We start from the raw sequence: 14418 nt of genomic DNA, 5'->3' as shown, positions 1-14418 counted from the left end.
GAACTCATGTTATGACCTTCCTTTAAAAAAAAAAAAAAAAAAAGTTTGTGTTTGTAATGGAAACTCTGGAGACCTATCCCAAGTATCTTGGCTCGACTAAAGACATTAATTATATCACCTGAGACCACACAGAGCTACTCCAGGCTTCAGTTACCCAGGTGTGTAACAGGACAGAGAAGTGCCTCCCTGTCTGTCAGTGAAGGTGATAGAACAAGCCATTAGCAATTAAGATGCTGCAACATGTAAGCAACTTCAAAAGGAATACTTTCCCCTTCCCCAGTTACTTCTCTGTTGCACTAAACTCTCCTCCTTGCTCATCTGAAGAGTCTATGGGATCTTGATTCCTCATATCGCCCTTGGGTGTTTATCCTCTACTTGATGTTACATTAGTGCAATTATTTATAATTACTGTAAATAATTCAAATGCAATTACAGTAACTGTATGATTCCAATGTATACTGCATAGTGAGGGAATATATACAATAAAAATAACAATTAATCACCAGGAGTTCATGATTAAATTCCCTTGTGGTGCTAAAATGAAACTCTAGTTTTCCACGCACACCTTTAACTGCCAGTTGTTACATTTGCTAAATAACCATAGATCTGCTTCCTTCTTCCTTTGGTGTTTTCAGCAATGCATGCAACTACACCCTCTTTTACACCAGTGTCATTCACAGACCATCTTTCACTCATGCTGACAGCAATCTGTTTGATTTTCTTTTGATAAAGAGTTGTTGTCTAACTAAACCCAGTCTGTCTGTGATTACTTGGGTACCAGCTTGATCATACAGGCAATTAATCCAATATTAAGTATGTGCAAACACAACTGGTACCATCACATACTTGTTTTTGCTGTCTAAACTCAACTCAATTCTATTTAAAGACTTTCTGCCTGCCCATTCTTTTAGTACGAACAAAGCAGAACACATTTTTCAACTCTATTACAGATTTTGACTTGTGGATATACATGAACACATATGGGAGTGGGGGATGGTTATGAAGTGAGAGGGGCTGGGGAGAGCAGGGAAAGACTGCTCACATGTGCATGAGAACACACCATCACTGTCAGATTGGATGGTCTCAAGAGAGGAAATTATTATACAGGAGTTTAAAAAACATCTCCCACGCCATCTTTGTGCGGAAAACAAAGCAACATTAAAAAACTCTTTCTCCCCAGACAATGAGGTTAGTTTCTAAAATATGAGTGGGTAGCTGATGGAGGAGTTGGGTTTGCAATCCCTTTGGGGCAGGCTAAAAGCCAAACAGAAGACAACAGAGCCAGATGTGGGCTGTGGGTTGACTGCTAGCAATGGCAGCCCCTCTTTTCCTTTCTAAGTCATTGAGCAAAATCCAAGTTTCAGATGGAAGTACTCCTAAACAATGTGTGCTCTGTGAAGGAAGAACTGAACTGGACACAAGGACTGTTCAAAGCACTATATGCAATGGCCAAATTATAAATTCTCTATAATGATTTTGCATTCTGCTTTGGACTGACAGCTCTTCTATCAAAAAAACACCAAACAGCTCCAAAAACCAAGCGTCTTGTTCAGAACAGTGGTAGTGAGCCTTGCCAAGTAGCACTTTATCTTTCATAAATGCAACATTTTACCTCTTCCCTTCCTCAGCACCTCTGCAGGAGAAGGCAACAATTGCTCTTTTCCACTCTGCTTTTTGGGTCAGGTTTTTTTTTGTACATTTCTTAACCAAGCAGGCAAAAGATCCACCTAGCTACTTTCTTCCTGGATTTTTGTGTATCCTAGGAGAAACTCAGTGGTGCAGCTGCTTTTCTGCACAGCATTTGGCATCTCTGGATTGGTTTCCTCACTGATCTTTGTTTCTGCTCTCGTTTTATCTTCAGAGCTCTGGTTTGTCCTCAGCACTGCTCTGGCAGCATTTCCAATATTGCCAGGCTGGAAGATCCCTATACCTGGAGAAACTATACCTAAATTTAAAAGATCTCTACCAATGCCAACAACCTACTGCTAGATGCAAACAGAAACACTTATTGGAAGAAAACAGGCATGGGTTTTGGAGTGAAAAAGGAGAATTTTTTTTTTTCCCTTTCAACAAGGAATCTTCATCTGTCTTTCATTTGGTTTGGCTGAACTCTGGAAGTTATTCTCCACCTACTCAGTTCTTTTGTTTCTGGAACTGAGGAGTCAGAGAAAATAAAAAACAAAATAAAAAACCCCCATATGTTTACTATATTTACAGATTACAAATTTTCAAGTAAATAGAAATAAGTTGGTGCTGCAGTTTTTGATAATTTAAGTCTGTGTGCTTGGATTTATCCAGATGTTTAAGCTACTTCAGTTCACATATGGAGGTCATCACTATAAACTATTTCTTTATAGACTAAAAGTTGTGTTTTCACCCAGATTAGGAACTAAAACAATTCACAGTCAACTTCCCTGGATCAAAAGCAAAAAATATCTGTTTTCACTTATGTGAGAGTTTTTTGTTGATATATAGAATATTGGTAAAATTAAAAGCAGCTCCACTTAGCATTTTTCATTCAGTTTGCAACACCCACCATTTTTGTTACATGATAGTGCTTACAATCTAATTAAACAGGGAGTTGATCAACATCCACAATTTTTACCACTATTTCCAAATATTTCCTATTGTGTGCAGTTAAGGTGAATCTAAATTCTCACTTAAATTCATTTCATGCCTTCATTCATGTGGCACATATTTTTTGGGAGAGAACAAGGTCAGAATACAACTGTAATATGATAATGTATGAGTTGGACTTGTGACAGGCTACCACATTCTAAAAGTCAAGTTAAAATCAGGGATCCTCATGGCAGGAAAGCCAATACACCTGTTAGCTGCATCTCTTTGGAAGATGGAATGTCTCTGGCAAAGGTCTGTCCTTGGTGTTCATGGATCATCAAATTGAATTGGAACTTTGCAAATAAACACACAAGGTGCAGGATTTCAGGCATTAGATAGCTGGAAGCAGATTTCCAGGCAAGTACAAGTTAGGGAGATTTCAAATGAGCATTAAATACCCTACACATCTTCTTCAAGGATAAGAAAAGACTTGCCATCTTTTGTGGCAGGGAATAAATTCTTGCCTTATATTTGGAAGAGTTTGAGAGTTACTTCATCTTTTGTCACACCAAAAGAATTTTATGAAGCCAATTAAGTAAATTCCACATATAATTCTTGATGTAAGAACTCTTTTAAGGTCTAAAGCATTTTTAAGTACAAAAATTAACTCATTGGTTCAGATGACTCATGACAGGTCTTGCTGCTATTATTTCTGCTGGCTAAGTCAGTTCCTAAACACTGTGTTCTGAATATGACTTGACTAAAAGCAAACATTCTGTAATATTAATTTACAATAAATTACTTCTGCAGCCAGCCCTGCTGTAAAACTAATTCACCAAGATAGCCACAGAAAATGAGTCACGAAAAAGACAAAAAATAAATTTAACAGGGGAGAATATTAACATAATGCTGTTTATTAATTTCATATTTATCTTCAAGACAAGGATGGAAATGAATAGCTGAAAATATCAAAGCTGGTTACATAACAAGCAAAATATTTTATTTAAACATGCGAGGTGGAAATATTTAAAAGCATTTATCATAAGTCAACAATAAAGCCCCGGCAGTTATAATTGTGAATTAACATGGTATGGAAAACTGATCCTAATAATAATAAAATTCAAATAAAAGAAAGATCATAGCATTTTTCAAAGACTGCAAATATCTAAGGTATTAGCTGGCTACTCTCCAGTTAGAAACACATCTCTCTTACTGAACCATCTCTTACATTCACGAACTTAGCATGAATTATCAGCATGATTTAAATTACATGCTCTAAGTAACTTTCCAATACTCTAAAGTTTACAATAAATACCATGCCCCTTATGCTGTTTTTTTCTCCATATGACAGCTATTCTATTCATTATGAATTCTAAGATTTTCACAACAACTCAACAGAGCTTCACCTCAGTGAACATCAGATGAGTCTTCTGTTCTTTCCAAGAGTGAGATTTCTGCTCAATGTATTTACTTTACATATAATACACTAGGGAAGTGACTAGTTAAGCTATACACATCCTTATGTGCACCCACCTTGCCCTCTCCAATCATTCCAGTGCTAAAATGAGCTCTCAAGAGGCAGTTAAACCCCAGAAAAGGGTAAAAGATGACTCACAGAACTTCTAACTCATTAGAAAGATACACTCAAAATTATAATCCTTTCTTAGTAGCTTACTGGCTTTCTAAATGTCTGCCAATTTGCAACTAGACTAAGAAGCATTTATTTCAGCTACAGACAGCAGCAGAATAGCACAGTAACAAATCCGGGGAAAAGCACTTTTTGCCTTCCTGAGTTGTTTTGATTTTGTTGGCTTGCTTTTTTTTAAAAAACCCTAACATCTTTCTTAAACCTTAATCTGGCCTTCTACTTGTGGCTCCTCAAACTATGAGATTATCAACCTATATAATCAGCACTGCATTCTATAGCTCACTTTCCCTGAAATTTACAGCTGTGCCCCCAGGGCAGCTGATCTGTGCTGTTATTGACTGGATCTGCACTGGCAAACCAGCACACCACTGCAGAAAAAGAAATAACAAGCACTGAATTGCCCTGAGTCAAATGCAAGCTGTCACTCATTAATATCAGACACCCATTTCACTGGGTCCTCACTAACTTCCAAATACATGACTCAGTGTACTTAGCATCAGTGTAAAAACAGAACTGAAAACAGCTACAACTGGTTGGGTTAATTGAGGGGTTCTGTTTTGTATTTTACAATTCTCTGAGGTCTCAGGGAAAACAGAGATCAAGCAACATTATCTAAGATCAACATAAAGAGAAGACAGTGCTATTAAGGCATACTAGGAAAAGGGACTGACAGCAGAAGCAGAATTGGAAAAGGTTTTGGAGAAGCTAAGAAGGTGGTAAAGCTTCTAATGAAAAGGAGAAAAATGAATTCTACAGGCAAATGTGATACAGAGAAACTGGAAATGGTTCAGTGGAAGCAGGTCAGGCAACACATAAAACAAAGGAATAAGTGATTTCAATTTAACTTTTTTTTTTTTTTTTTTTTTTTTTAATTAGGAAAATAAAGACTCAAGTACCAGAAAACTTGAAAAATATTATGTGTTTCTAGGGATGGGGGGAAAGACAGAACTATAATACCAAAATATCAAACTCTACAAGGTAACTGAAAAGCAGTTTTGTGCTTTGACAGTTCATCTTGAAAAGAATAGGAAAAAAATCAAGTATTTAAGAGCATCTCATTAATAACTTGTAACTCTCAGACCAGGCCTGGAATTATGCAGACAATATAATGTTTGCACTGGAAGAGTGAAGCATAAACATTTATTTCCTGGGCTGCTACACATTATCTGTAACACTCTACACATGGAAGCATTTCCAATGAGCTTCACAGGAACAGGTGTTAACAGGTGAAGACTATTCAGCCAACTTTGTAGTCTGGGGTTTATTAGGTTCTGTCACTTCACATATTATGTGAGTAAAGATTCTATTAAATTAGAACTCTTCAGATAGTATGAAGATCCCTAAAAAGACAATTTTACTTTCAGAAAGTAATTTGACCAAGATTGCTTAAAACTCTGTTAAAGTTACTGGTTGATAGCAGCTGAGCCAAGTGAACTCAGTATCCAGGAATAAGAGGAAAAAACATTCTACCCATAACATTTTTTTCAAGTTAGAGAATACAGTAAAAACAGCAATTGGATCATCTAGTCTACTTCCTCTGAGTTAAAGACAGTCCTCAGAGAAAGTTTCAGACATTACATGTTATTCACCCTAGTGCTGACCCAGAAAGCCATGAAGATATTGGCTAGAGCTACTACAGCAATCTCCAAAATTTAGTAGAACCTAAAACAAAAGGTTTTTTGTTAAGATATAATGAAGACACTGGGAACTAGCATTACTTCAGGAAAAGAAAAATCTGGTAAAAAGTTTAAATGAAGCTGTGGATTGGAAAACAAATGGACAGAGAAACAAAACCCCTCAAACCACAAACATTTAAAAAAAGTTAAAGATTCTCTAAGAAAATTAATAACAAAACAGCAAAAGACTGGTTATTTGTATTAGAAACAACAAAGAAAAGAATAATCAGAATTTGTTAATGCAGTGAGAAGAGACTTTAAGGACAATTCTGCTATGTCTCCAAAACTTAAACTGTTTTGGTAATGATCAAAGTATTTGTAATTATTGTTATGGAATAAAAAGCAGAATAGGTAATGGAAAGTGGGTATAGAAATGAAAAATTACTTGAGGTAATAAGACATTGTGCTTAAACAAAGCTCTTGAAAAAAAGTATGGAATAAGGTAGTACTGGCAAAAAAAAACCAAAGGTGTGCAAAGAAACTGTTTATTGGACAACACTGGAGACTGGGAAGCATAGGGTTAAAGAATAAACAAATAACCAGAAAAATAAGGTTCTAGTTCATACCTTTACATTAGTGGGAACCAGGGAAAGAATTTATTTTAAGAAAGCTCTTTAAAAAACTCAGAAAAGAAAAGAAAGGGTTTATGAATCCAGCCAACTAGATTGATCCAGTCCCAATCTCTATATTTCTAAAAGATTTCCCTATTGCTACAGAAATATTCTGAAAGAAAGAAAGAAAAGAGCCAGTAAGAAAACAAAGCCCCAGAAAAAGCAGACAGAACAGTGCATTTGTGCCAAAAAATGAAGAAACAGCTTGTACCAGAAACTGTTTCTGAACACAAAGTACTGTAGTGGAAGGGCTAACAACCACTGCCATAAGTGTTTTATATCAAACAGTAGCCTACTCTAGAATAATCTTAAAAAATAAAATAAAATTAAATTAAATTTTTTAAAAAAATCAATAAAGGAAGATCACCAATCCCTTGCCATACTTGTGTCTAATTTCTGCAGCTCATATTGTGACTATCAACTCCATGGGTTATTTCAGTTCCTGCTTTTCACTGCATTGTTTCTTGACACAAAACCAAAGAACAGAGGAGCAACTTGAGCACATCAGCAACCTATCTTTGTTGCAATGACTTAGACTGGTCCAAGCTCTGCTCAGCTCCACAATTGTTCAAGAAAAATTAAGAGACCACCCTTTAGGAAGAATACATTCTCTTGTCTGAAAAGCCTAGCACAAAGCTGATGCTGCCAACAAACATCATCTATGATCCTAAACAACAAAAAATCATGGCAAACATCAGCATTCAACCTACATCACTTTATCCTTTTCCCTCCACAGTGGCAATAGCAACCATCTGTCTCCTCCCTGGTCTCCCAGTTTCCTTACTTCCCTGAAGTAAAGTACAACCTCACCTGGCCTCCATATCTACCTCACACTGTCAAAGCATAGCAGAACAGTGATGGAACATACATCACTTCTCTTCAGGGAAAAAAAAAAAAAAAAAAAAAAGGCAGCAAAAGAGCAGGGAAAAGAGTCCAGGGCTCCCTGGGACACAGGATAAGATGTTTTGTGCAATTAGAGCTATGATGAGAGAGCAGAGTCCAAAGGAAAGAGGGAACAAGGAAAAAGCTTCCTGTTCCTCTAGTTGATGAGCCTTCAGCTGAAAATCTCCTTTCTCCAGAAACAAAATACTTGGGTAATAAGCTTTAGAACCTGTTCCTACCATAAGGGTTGAACTGAAAAAAGACAACCATTCTCTCGAAATCATCACCACCTGTCACCATCACCAACATTTTGCTATGCACTGAACCATCAGAGTTCTGTGAATGTAAGCAAGTCCTCTATTTGATTTCTTTACTTGCAAAATCTACCCAAACTTGGACTTCTCCAGGGCTGCAATGAAGGACTTACCTGTGGGAAGCCCTTTTCCCCTCAGCCTCTCTCGAATAGCCTGGCTCCTGTCTGGCTGCGATTTTCTATCTCCATTACAAGACAGCTGATCCATCTGCAAAAAAAGGCAGTAACATCAAGTCAAAATGTTGAAAGGGTCCATATTAGAATGAAACAAGCATTGTTTTTATGTAAATGCACAATATTAGTGTTAAATGGTTAAATGTAGAATGGGAGTTTTAATACAAAACTGATTAATCAGTGAGAATATCCCCTAGAATTGTCCATATTTAAATAGTGTGTGCATAATTTAACTACACATTTGGTCTCCCTTTTTTCCAGAATAAGTAAAGTTCACAAGGATATAACTTAAACACATTCCACCCCTACAGCAAACTGAAGGGATAGCAACGCTCAAAAACCGCCTTCCACAATTACAGCATGGCTAGAATTTGCCTAGTTCTACCCAAGAATTTTCTGCATAACAGGAAGAACTGTCTTGTACCCTCACACAAGTTATTGCACATGTCAGATCACATGCACCCATTTGTGAGGAGTCTCTTCAGCCCCTCAGGCACATTCCTTTCATGTGTCAGGCTGAACTACTCCCACTAACTTTTCACTTAACCTTTTTTTAAAATCACTACTTCCCTAGGAAAAACTTTCACACATACAGTCATTCAAAGAAGAGTTCATTTCCTACAACAAAACATTCTTAGTGAGATCTTTTCATATAGTGGGAGTGTAACCTGGACAGCAGGAGGGAAGGAGAAATCAAGCAGACTTCACAGTTACAACACAACTCAGTTGACATTAAACAGACTGCATCAGCCTGGGGTTATATTGTCCTTGACAAAGCACATTAACATGGCAAATGAAAACATTCAAATGGGACCTCTCAGACAGACCAAATGACCAGTTACAGAGATAAGGCCTTTGATAAGGCCCATCAAGATTAGTGGCATGCCAACCTTGGAATAGTAAGTTGCACTCTGCCTCTAAAAAAACCAAAATTTATACATTTTTCTTGTTAACTTAAGAAACTCCAGCATGCATACAGAGCACTGAACATTAAAACCAGCAGGGCTGGCTGGCTAAGGTGTACAAAAACCTAGCAGCACAGCTATGCTGTCATTGCTCTGTTAATTCTTGGTGATATTCAGCTGGGGGTTTTTCTTGTCTTCATGCAAAATTACATGTTTGGAACGAGAAAGGTTACTGGCAGAGGAAATGAGCTAAGTTTCAGCACAGGATAACTTCTAGTCCCACTCCTTCATTAACAATATGGACAGGAGATTGGGAGATCTCACCCAGGAATCCACACTTGCTGGATTCAGCACTCCATTGGATTTCAGAACAAGCATTTGAGAGCACTGTTACTGTCTTTGGCAGGCTGGTCTAGATCAGTACAAGAAGAGGGAGAGCAGAAAACTTGCTAAGCTGAAATGGCCATCAACGACTTGGAGAATAATGACTCACTTTCTAGAGTGGCTGTTTCTATAGCTTGTGGCCTGATTTAAAATTTGGATCTTTACTTCATTAGCACCACTGATGAAGGCCCTGTAGCCTTTTATTTCACTAAACCACACACTAGTTCCACTTGGCAACTACACAAGACTTCAGACACTGCAGTGAAGAGCACTGGACTGACAGACATACCTCACAGACTAGGCAATGCTTTGTGGAGCTCAGGCTCAGCACTGTTTCTAGAGGCCTGGCATAAATCAGCTGCTGTCAAATATTAGAGAAATGCAGGGACCTCTTGCTTTCTGCAAACATTTCCAAATCAGATACATGAAGAAACTATCTAACAATCAGATCATACCTTCTTATTAAACAAAACAAAAAAAAAAAAGGCAGCAAATTATATATTTTTCAATATTTTTCATGTAATTTCTCTTGTGCTGTCTCTCTAGACACCAATTTTTACATGGACTTGCTGGAGCAAGTCCAGAGAAAGGGCATCAAGCTGATTAGAGGGGTGGAGCACCTCTCCTATGAGGAAAGGCTGAGAGAATTGGGGTTGTTCAGGCTGTAGGAGAAAAGGCTTGGGGTGACCTAACTGTGAGCTTCCAGTACCTGAAGGGAGCCTACAAGAAAGATAGAAATGAACTATTTACAAGAGCATGTAGTGACAGGACAAAGGAAAATGGTTTTAAACTGACAGTAGATTTAGATTAGCTATTAGGAAGAAGTTCTCTACTGTGAGGGTGCTAAGGCACTGGCACAGGTTGCCCAGAGAAGTTGTGGATGCCTTTCTCCTGCAAGTATCCAAGGCCAGGATGGATGGAGCTCTGAACAACCTGGTCTTGCAAAAGGTATCCCTGACCATGGCAGGGAGATTGGATCTGAGCTTTAAGGTCCCTTTTAACCCAAACCATTCAACAATCTATGACAATTTATGTCTTCCTTTATTTACTTAAAATTATTTAACTATTCTGAAGTTATGCTGTAATGGTGAAGAGAGAAGTTGCCCATCAGGAATAGTAACTTTGCAAGACAAGTTAATGTAATTTCTTTAACTTCTAAAAACAGTTTAGTCATTATTAGACAATAAAATCCTCCACAATTCTCATATTCAGGAGCTGAGCAGAAGTGCAAGAGAATTGGCACACTCTCTAAATAGTCATTCTTTCTGTTAATAAGCAACTCTCCAAAAGTCAAGCTTCAAGTTAAAGTAAACTCACAGCAATAATTTCTGAAGCATTTCAAGTAGCAACAAGTCTAAGCCTTGCCCTACAGTTCATCACCTTGTTCTGTTTCTCCCTACCTTTTTTTTCAATGAAGACAGCTCATGAAATGACCTCTTCAGAAACTCATGAATGCATCTTTCAGGAGGAACTGTCAAGTGCACACACTGCTACATGGGGAGAGAAGCTGTTCCCTCCTTTCAACACTCACCCTTGTCAAAATTGCAACATACCAAAACAAGAGGAAGAATGATTGCAGAGTGATTCTGAATTAGCACTTTTGCTCTTCCTGCTCACCTCTATTATTTCCTCAAACGCTGACACAGACTTACCCCAGACAGGCTTCCCAGAACCAGTCTGACCAACTGCTTCACATATGAGAAAGAAGGGGCACAGTTGCTGTTCCTGATGTGGGCACTGCAGGCATCCAGAACAGTCCGGACAGACACACGGGCATAGATGACATCCTCACACATGCCCAGCAGTATGCTGTTGAGATGATCTCCAAGCTTGATAGGCTAGGGGCAAACAAGAACAGGTGAGAATCAGTTTTAACAGTGACTTGGGGAACACTCAGACACTCAGCAATGTACTCAAGAGAGTTGTTGCCCACATTGCCTGAATGCCAGTTTGAAAATCGCCATCTAGGAGGTGAAAAAATAGGGGCTACAGAACAGGAGAGAGGCATCCAGCCTCTGAATTCAACTCCACAATAATTTTGTACAACCTTCTGTGCTCATTTTCTGCATTTCCTCACCTCACCAACATTTTGCAGCAGATGTGTTGGCATTCCCAAATTCCAGTGGTATCACAGTATCAACAAAAACGTAAGGAATAAAAGAACCAAACCACTGGTTAGCAAAGCAGAGCTCCATAACTGCAGGACAACACCCATACAGTCTGAAAAAAAAAAAAATCTAGATGTCTTTGTGCTCTGCCCATGCAGTGAATGCAGCACACAGGAATATTCCTCCCCAGGGTATGCAGCAGTCAGTGATAACACTTGTTCTCAGGGGCCGCAGGCACTTGGGACCTGAGCTTCTGATCTGCAACTCTCCCAAAGTGGGTGGTTACCCACAAAGTACAAACACTGTCAAGCTTTTTGCATCACGGGAGTGCTTCAAACAATTGCAATCTTTCAATCTTCCCTGTGTGAGCACTCTTAAGGTGAGCCATAAAAAAGCCACTCTGGACCACCCTGATTTAATTAATATAGGCTTTCCCATCTATCTGTTTATCACTTCTAACTAATCATAAAAATCATGTATGTGAATAAGATATGAATCTCATGTTCAGCCACACTCCCAGCAGAGAAGCAGCTCATTAATGAACAGAGGCAGACAAATACAGAAAACTTATTTTTAAAAAAGGGAAAACATGCACATGCAAATTAAGGCACAAAAGTAATGCCATACACAAGACTGTCCTGCCAACACTAGCTCCACAGGACAGAGGATCCACATGACAATATCTCAAAGGCAATTCTTTCTAGGCAAACCTCACCATGTTGTCTTTGTGTAAATACTGTTTTGTTAGTAGGCAGAATATGCCTTCCCACTACATTACTAAGAAACTGTTGCTACACTTAACACCAAAGGAAGAAACAAAGAAAACAGGGACTAAAATTCATGCCTACGTTCCTCTCAACACCTACCTACTTTAAGTCACCTATTTTAAGTCACTCTTCTACTGCTATTGAATACTGCTCCTTTCATCTCCTACAAGACAGGAGACCAAAGAAAGAGAAAAGCCTTAAAATCTAAGAAAACTTTAGGGATTTTGGCACAGGCACAGTAGGCATTATGAACAGGTACCACCTAAAGTGTTTCAAAGTTTTTTACGTCACTTAGCTGCATTCAGGCAGCTGCTTCCCAACAAGCACAACTACCATTCTGTTAAAGAAAATATTAGGAACTGAATGCCTCAAATGCTGAAGTCTTTCAAAATTTTCTTCCTTAGTCTTTATATATAACATCGACTAGTAGGAACAAACCTAAATCTGAACCTCAAATTGCTTCTCCCACAAGTGCAAGTCCATTATTAAATGCTTTCTCAGAAGCATTTCAAGTTATTTTCACTCTTCCAGATATTTACTTCTAAAAGTTTAATGGGGGCAGGGAAGGAGCACTGAGGGAGATAATGAATCCCATTTATCTTCAGTCAGTTTTGACAGGACAGTCTAAGAGCTATGCTGGGTGTGTAAAATAACCACATTGAGCAATAACACTCAGCTCTAAGCAGTCTGCAACTGTGTCTGCATTGACTGACAAGTCAATAGGAAGAGTCTACTCCCTGTTCCAAACAATTCATACTCTTTCTTGGCCATTGTGAAAGGTATCTATATGTGCCAAATCCAGACTCACAGAAGCTATGGCAGCATAGAGAACAAGTTGCTTTATTATGTGCAAAACAACCATGTTACTTCAAATATTTATTTTTATATAAGCCTAAACCAAAACATACTACTTTCTCCTTTGTCAGCAGCTTAAACTGCTGTCTTTCAGCCTGTGCCATTACAGGATAGACTAGCCCAGATGTATCTTCATGGAAACTAACAGGAATGTGCTATCAGCACCTTCCCACTGTAAGACAACACCACACTTCACAAGAAATAGCTGCAAGTATGGGAAAGAAAACTTCTGTACTGTGCAGTGACTGGAACAGACAGCCCAGAGAAGCTGTGGAGTCTCCCTCACTGAACCATCTGCATGCAATCTTGTGCCATGTGCTCTGGGATGACCCTGCTTGGGCAGGGAGGTTGGATCCACTGTGGTCCTTTCCAATCTGAACCATTCTGTAAAATGCTGGGAAAAGCATCTTACCCTTCAGTGTTTCAGTATGACACCCTGCCATTCAAACTCAAATGCAGAGTCACTCAAATGATATCAAACCTGAAGTTGCAATATTAAACAAAACCAAATCTAAACTTACCTGACTTTGAGGAACTTCATGGTCAGCTCCCCAAAAAAGTGCCATACCAAGGGAATAAATATGGACCTGCCATAAGACACAAGATATCTGTCAACTCATTGAACAAGACTGGAAATGCAAAGCAGACTTTTAAAGGAGAGCAACTAACAACATCATTTTGCTTAGAAACATATTTCTGGTATTTAAGCTCAGCTGCCTTTCAAATCCTACCTCTCCTTTACATGAAGTTCAGAGAAGCAAATCCCAGTGCTACAAAACATATGGCATCTAACCAGTGCCCCCAGCTTCTCTGCTCAATTTTAACATTGCATCTCACACTGAAGCCAGAAACTTCTGTAATCCATACAATCAGCCTAGTGTGGGGTAAAGACTGCATGGTTGTGTCCAAGGATCCTTAAAATTTGTGTCTGAAGGAAAGGCAGACCTTAGCACAATTTAAGCAATAAATTAAAAGCTCAAGTAAGCAGCCTCTTCAACTATAAGTAAAATCTTACTTAAATTCTAGACATATAAGTTGATAAAAATATGAACAGATTAGAACAGTAGTCAGAAAAATGCATCAAGAGTTCTAGGTTAATTCCACTGCCCCACCCAATCAAACATTCTTTTTCAAATACTTGAGAAAATAGGTCTCTCTGGTTTATTACCCATTATCATTTCAATTGAAAAGCTACAAAGTCTTCCTCACATACCAAGATATACCAAAGCTACACAGAAAAAGGTGAATGTGCTTTCACAGCAATAACGAATGCAAAAAAAAAAAAAAAAAAAAAAAAAACTTTTCAGAAAAAGCCAACAAAACACAAAAGACACAAAATCAAGAAAATGCCCCAGCCAAACAAAAACAGAAGTTCCCCAAGTCTTTCAGTCTCCCAATAATGCAAGAACAGCAATTAAAAAGGCTATTATAAAGCTAGTTAATTCTAACTGGAGACACTGTCATAGTTCTAAGTCTGTCAGTGTTCAAGAAAAATTTGGACAATGGTCAGATACATTTCTGGGTTGCCCTCTTTGG

General features: G+C 38.3%; 1 protein-coding gene across 4 annotated transcripts in view; it reads right to left on the bottom strand.

Annotated features, from left to right (window-relative positions):
* PTPN13 (protein tyrosine phosphatase non-receptor type 13) overlaps positions 1-14418 on the bottom strand; it is a 109354-nt gene that overhangs the window by 60186 nt on the left and 34750 nt on the right. For all 4 annotated transcript variants that reach the window (XM_079306478.1, XM_079306475.1, XM_079306476.1 and 1 more), the window contains exons 4-6: positions 13404-13469; positions 10805-10990; positions 7804-7897 (exon numbers count right to left, since the gene is read on the bottom strand). In XM_079306478.1, the coding sequence (XP_079162604.1) occupies positions 7804-7897; positions 10805-10990; positions 13404-13469 (346 nt within the window). The remainder of the gene's footprint in view (positions 1-7803; positions 7898-10804; positions 10991-13403; positions 13470-14418) is intronic.

Source organism: Erithacus rubecula (assembly GCF_903797595.1).
Source record: "Erithacus rubecula genome assembly, chromosome: 5".
Classification (NCBI taxonomy): Eukaryota; Metazoa; Chordata; class Aves; order Passeriformes; family Muscicapidae; genus Erithacus; species Erithacus rubecula.
This window is presented reverse-complemented; position numbering and strand designations above follow the sequence as displayed.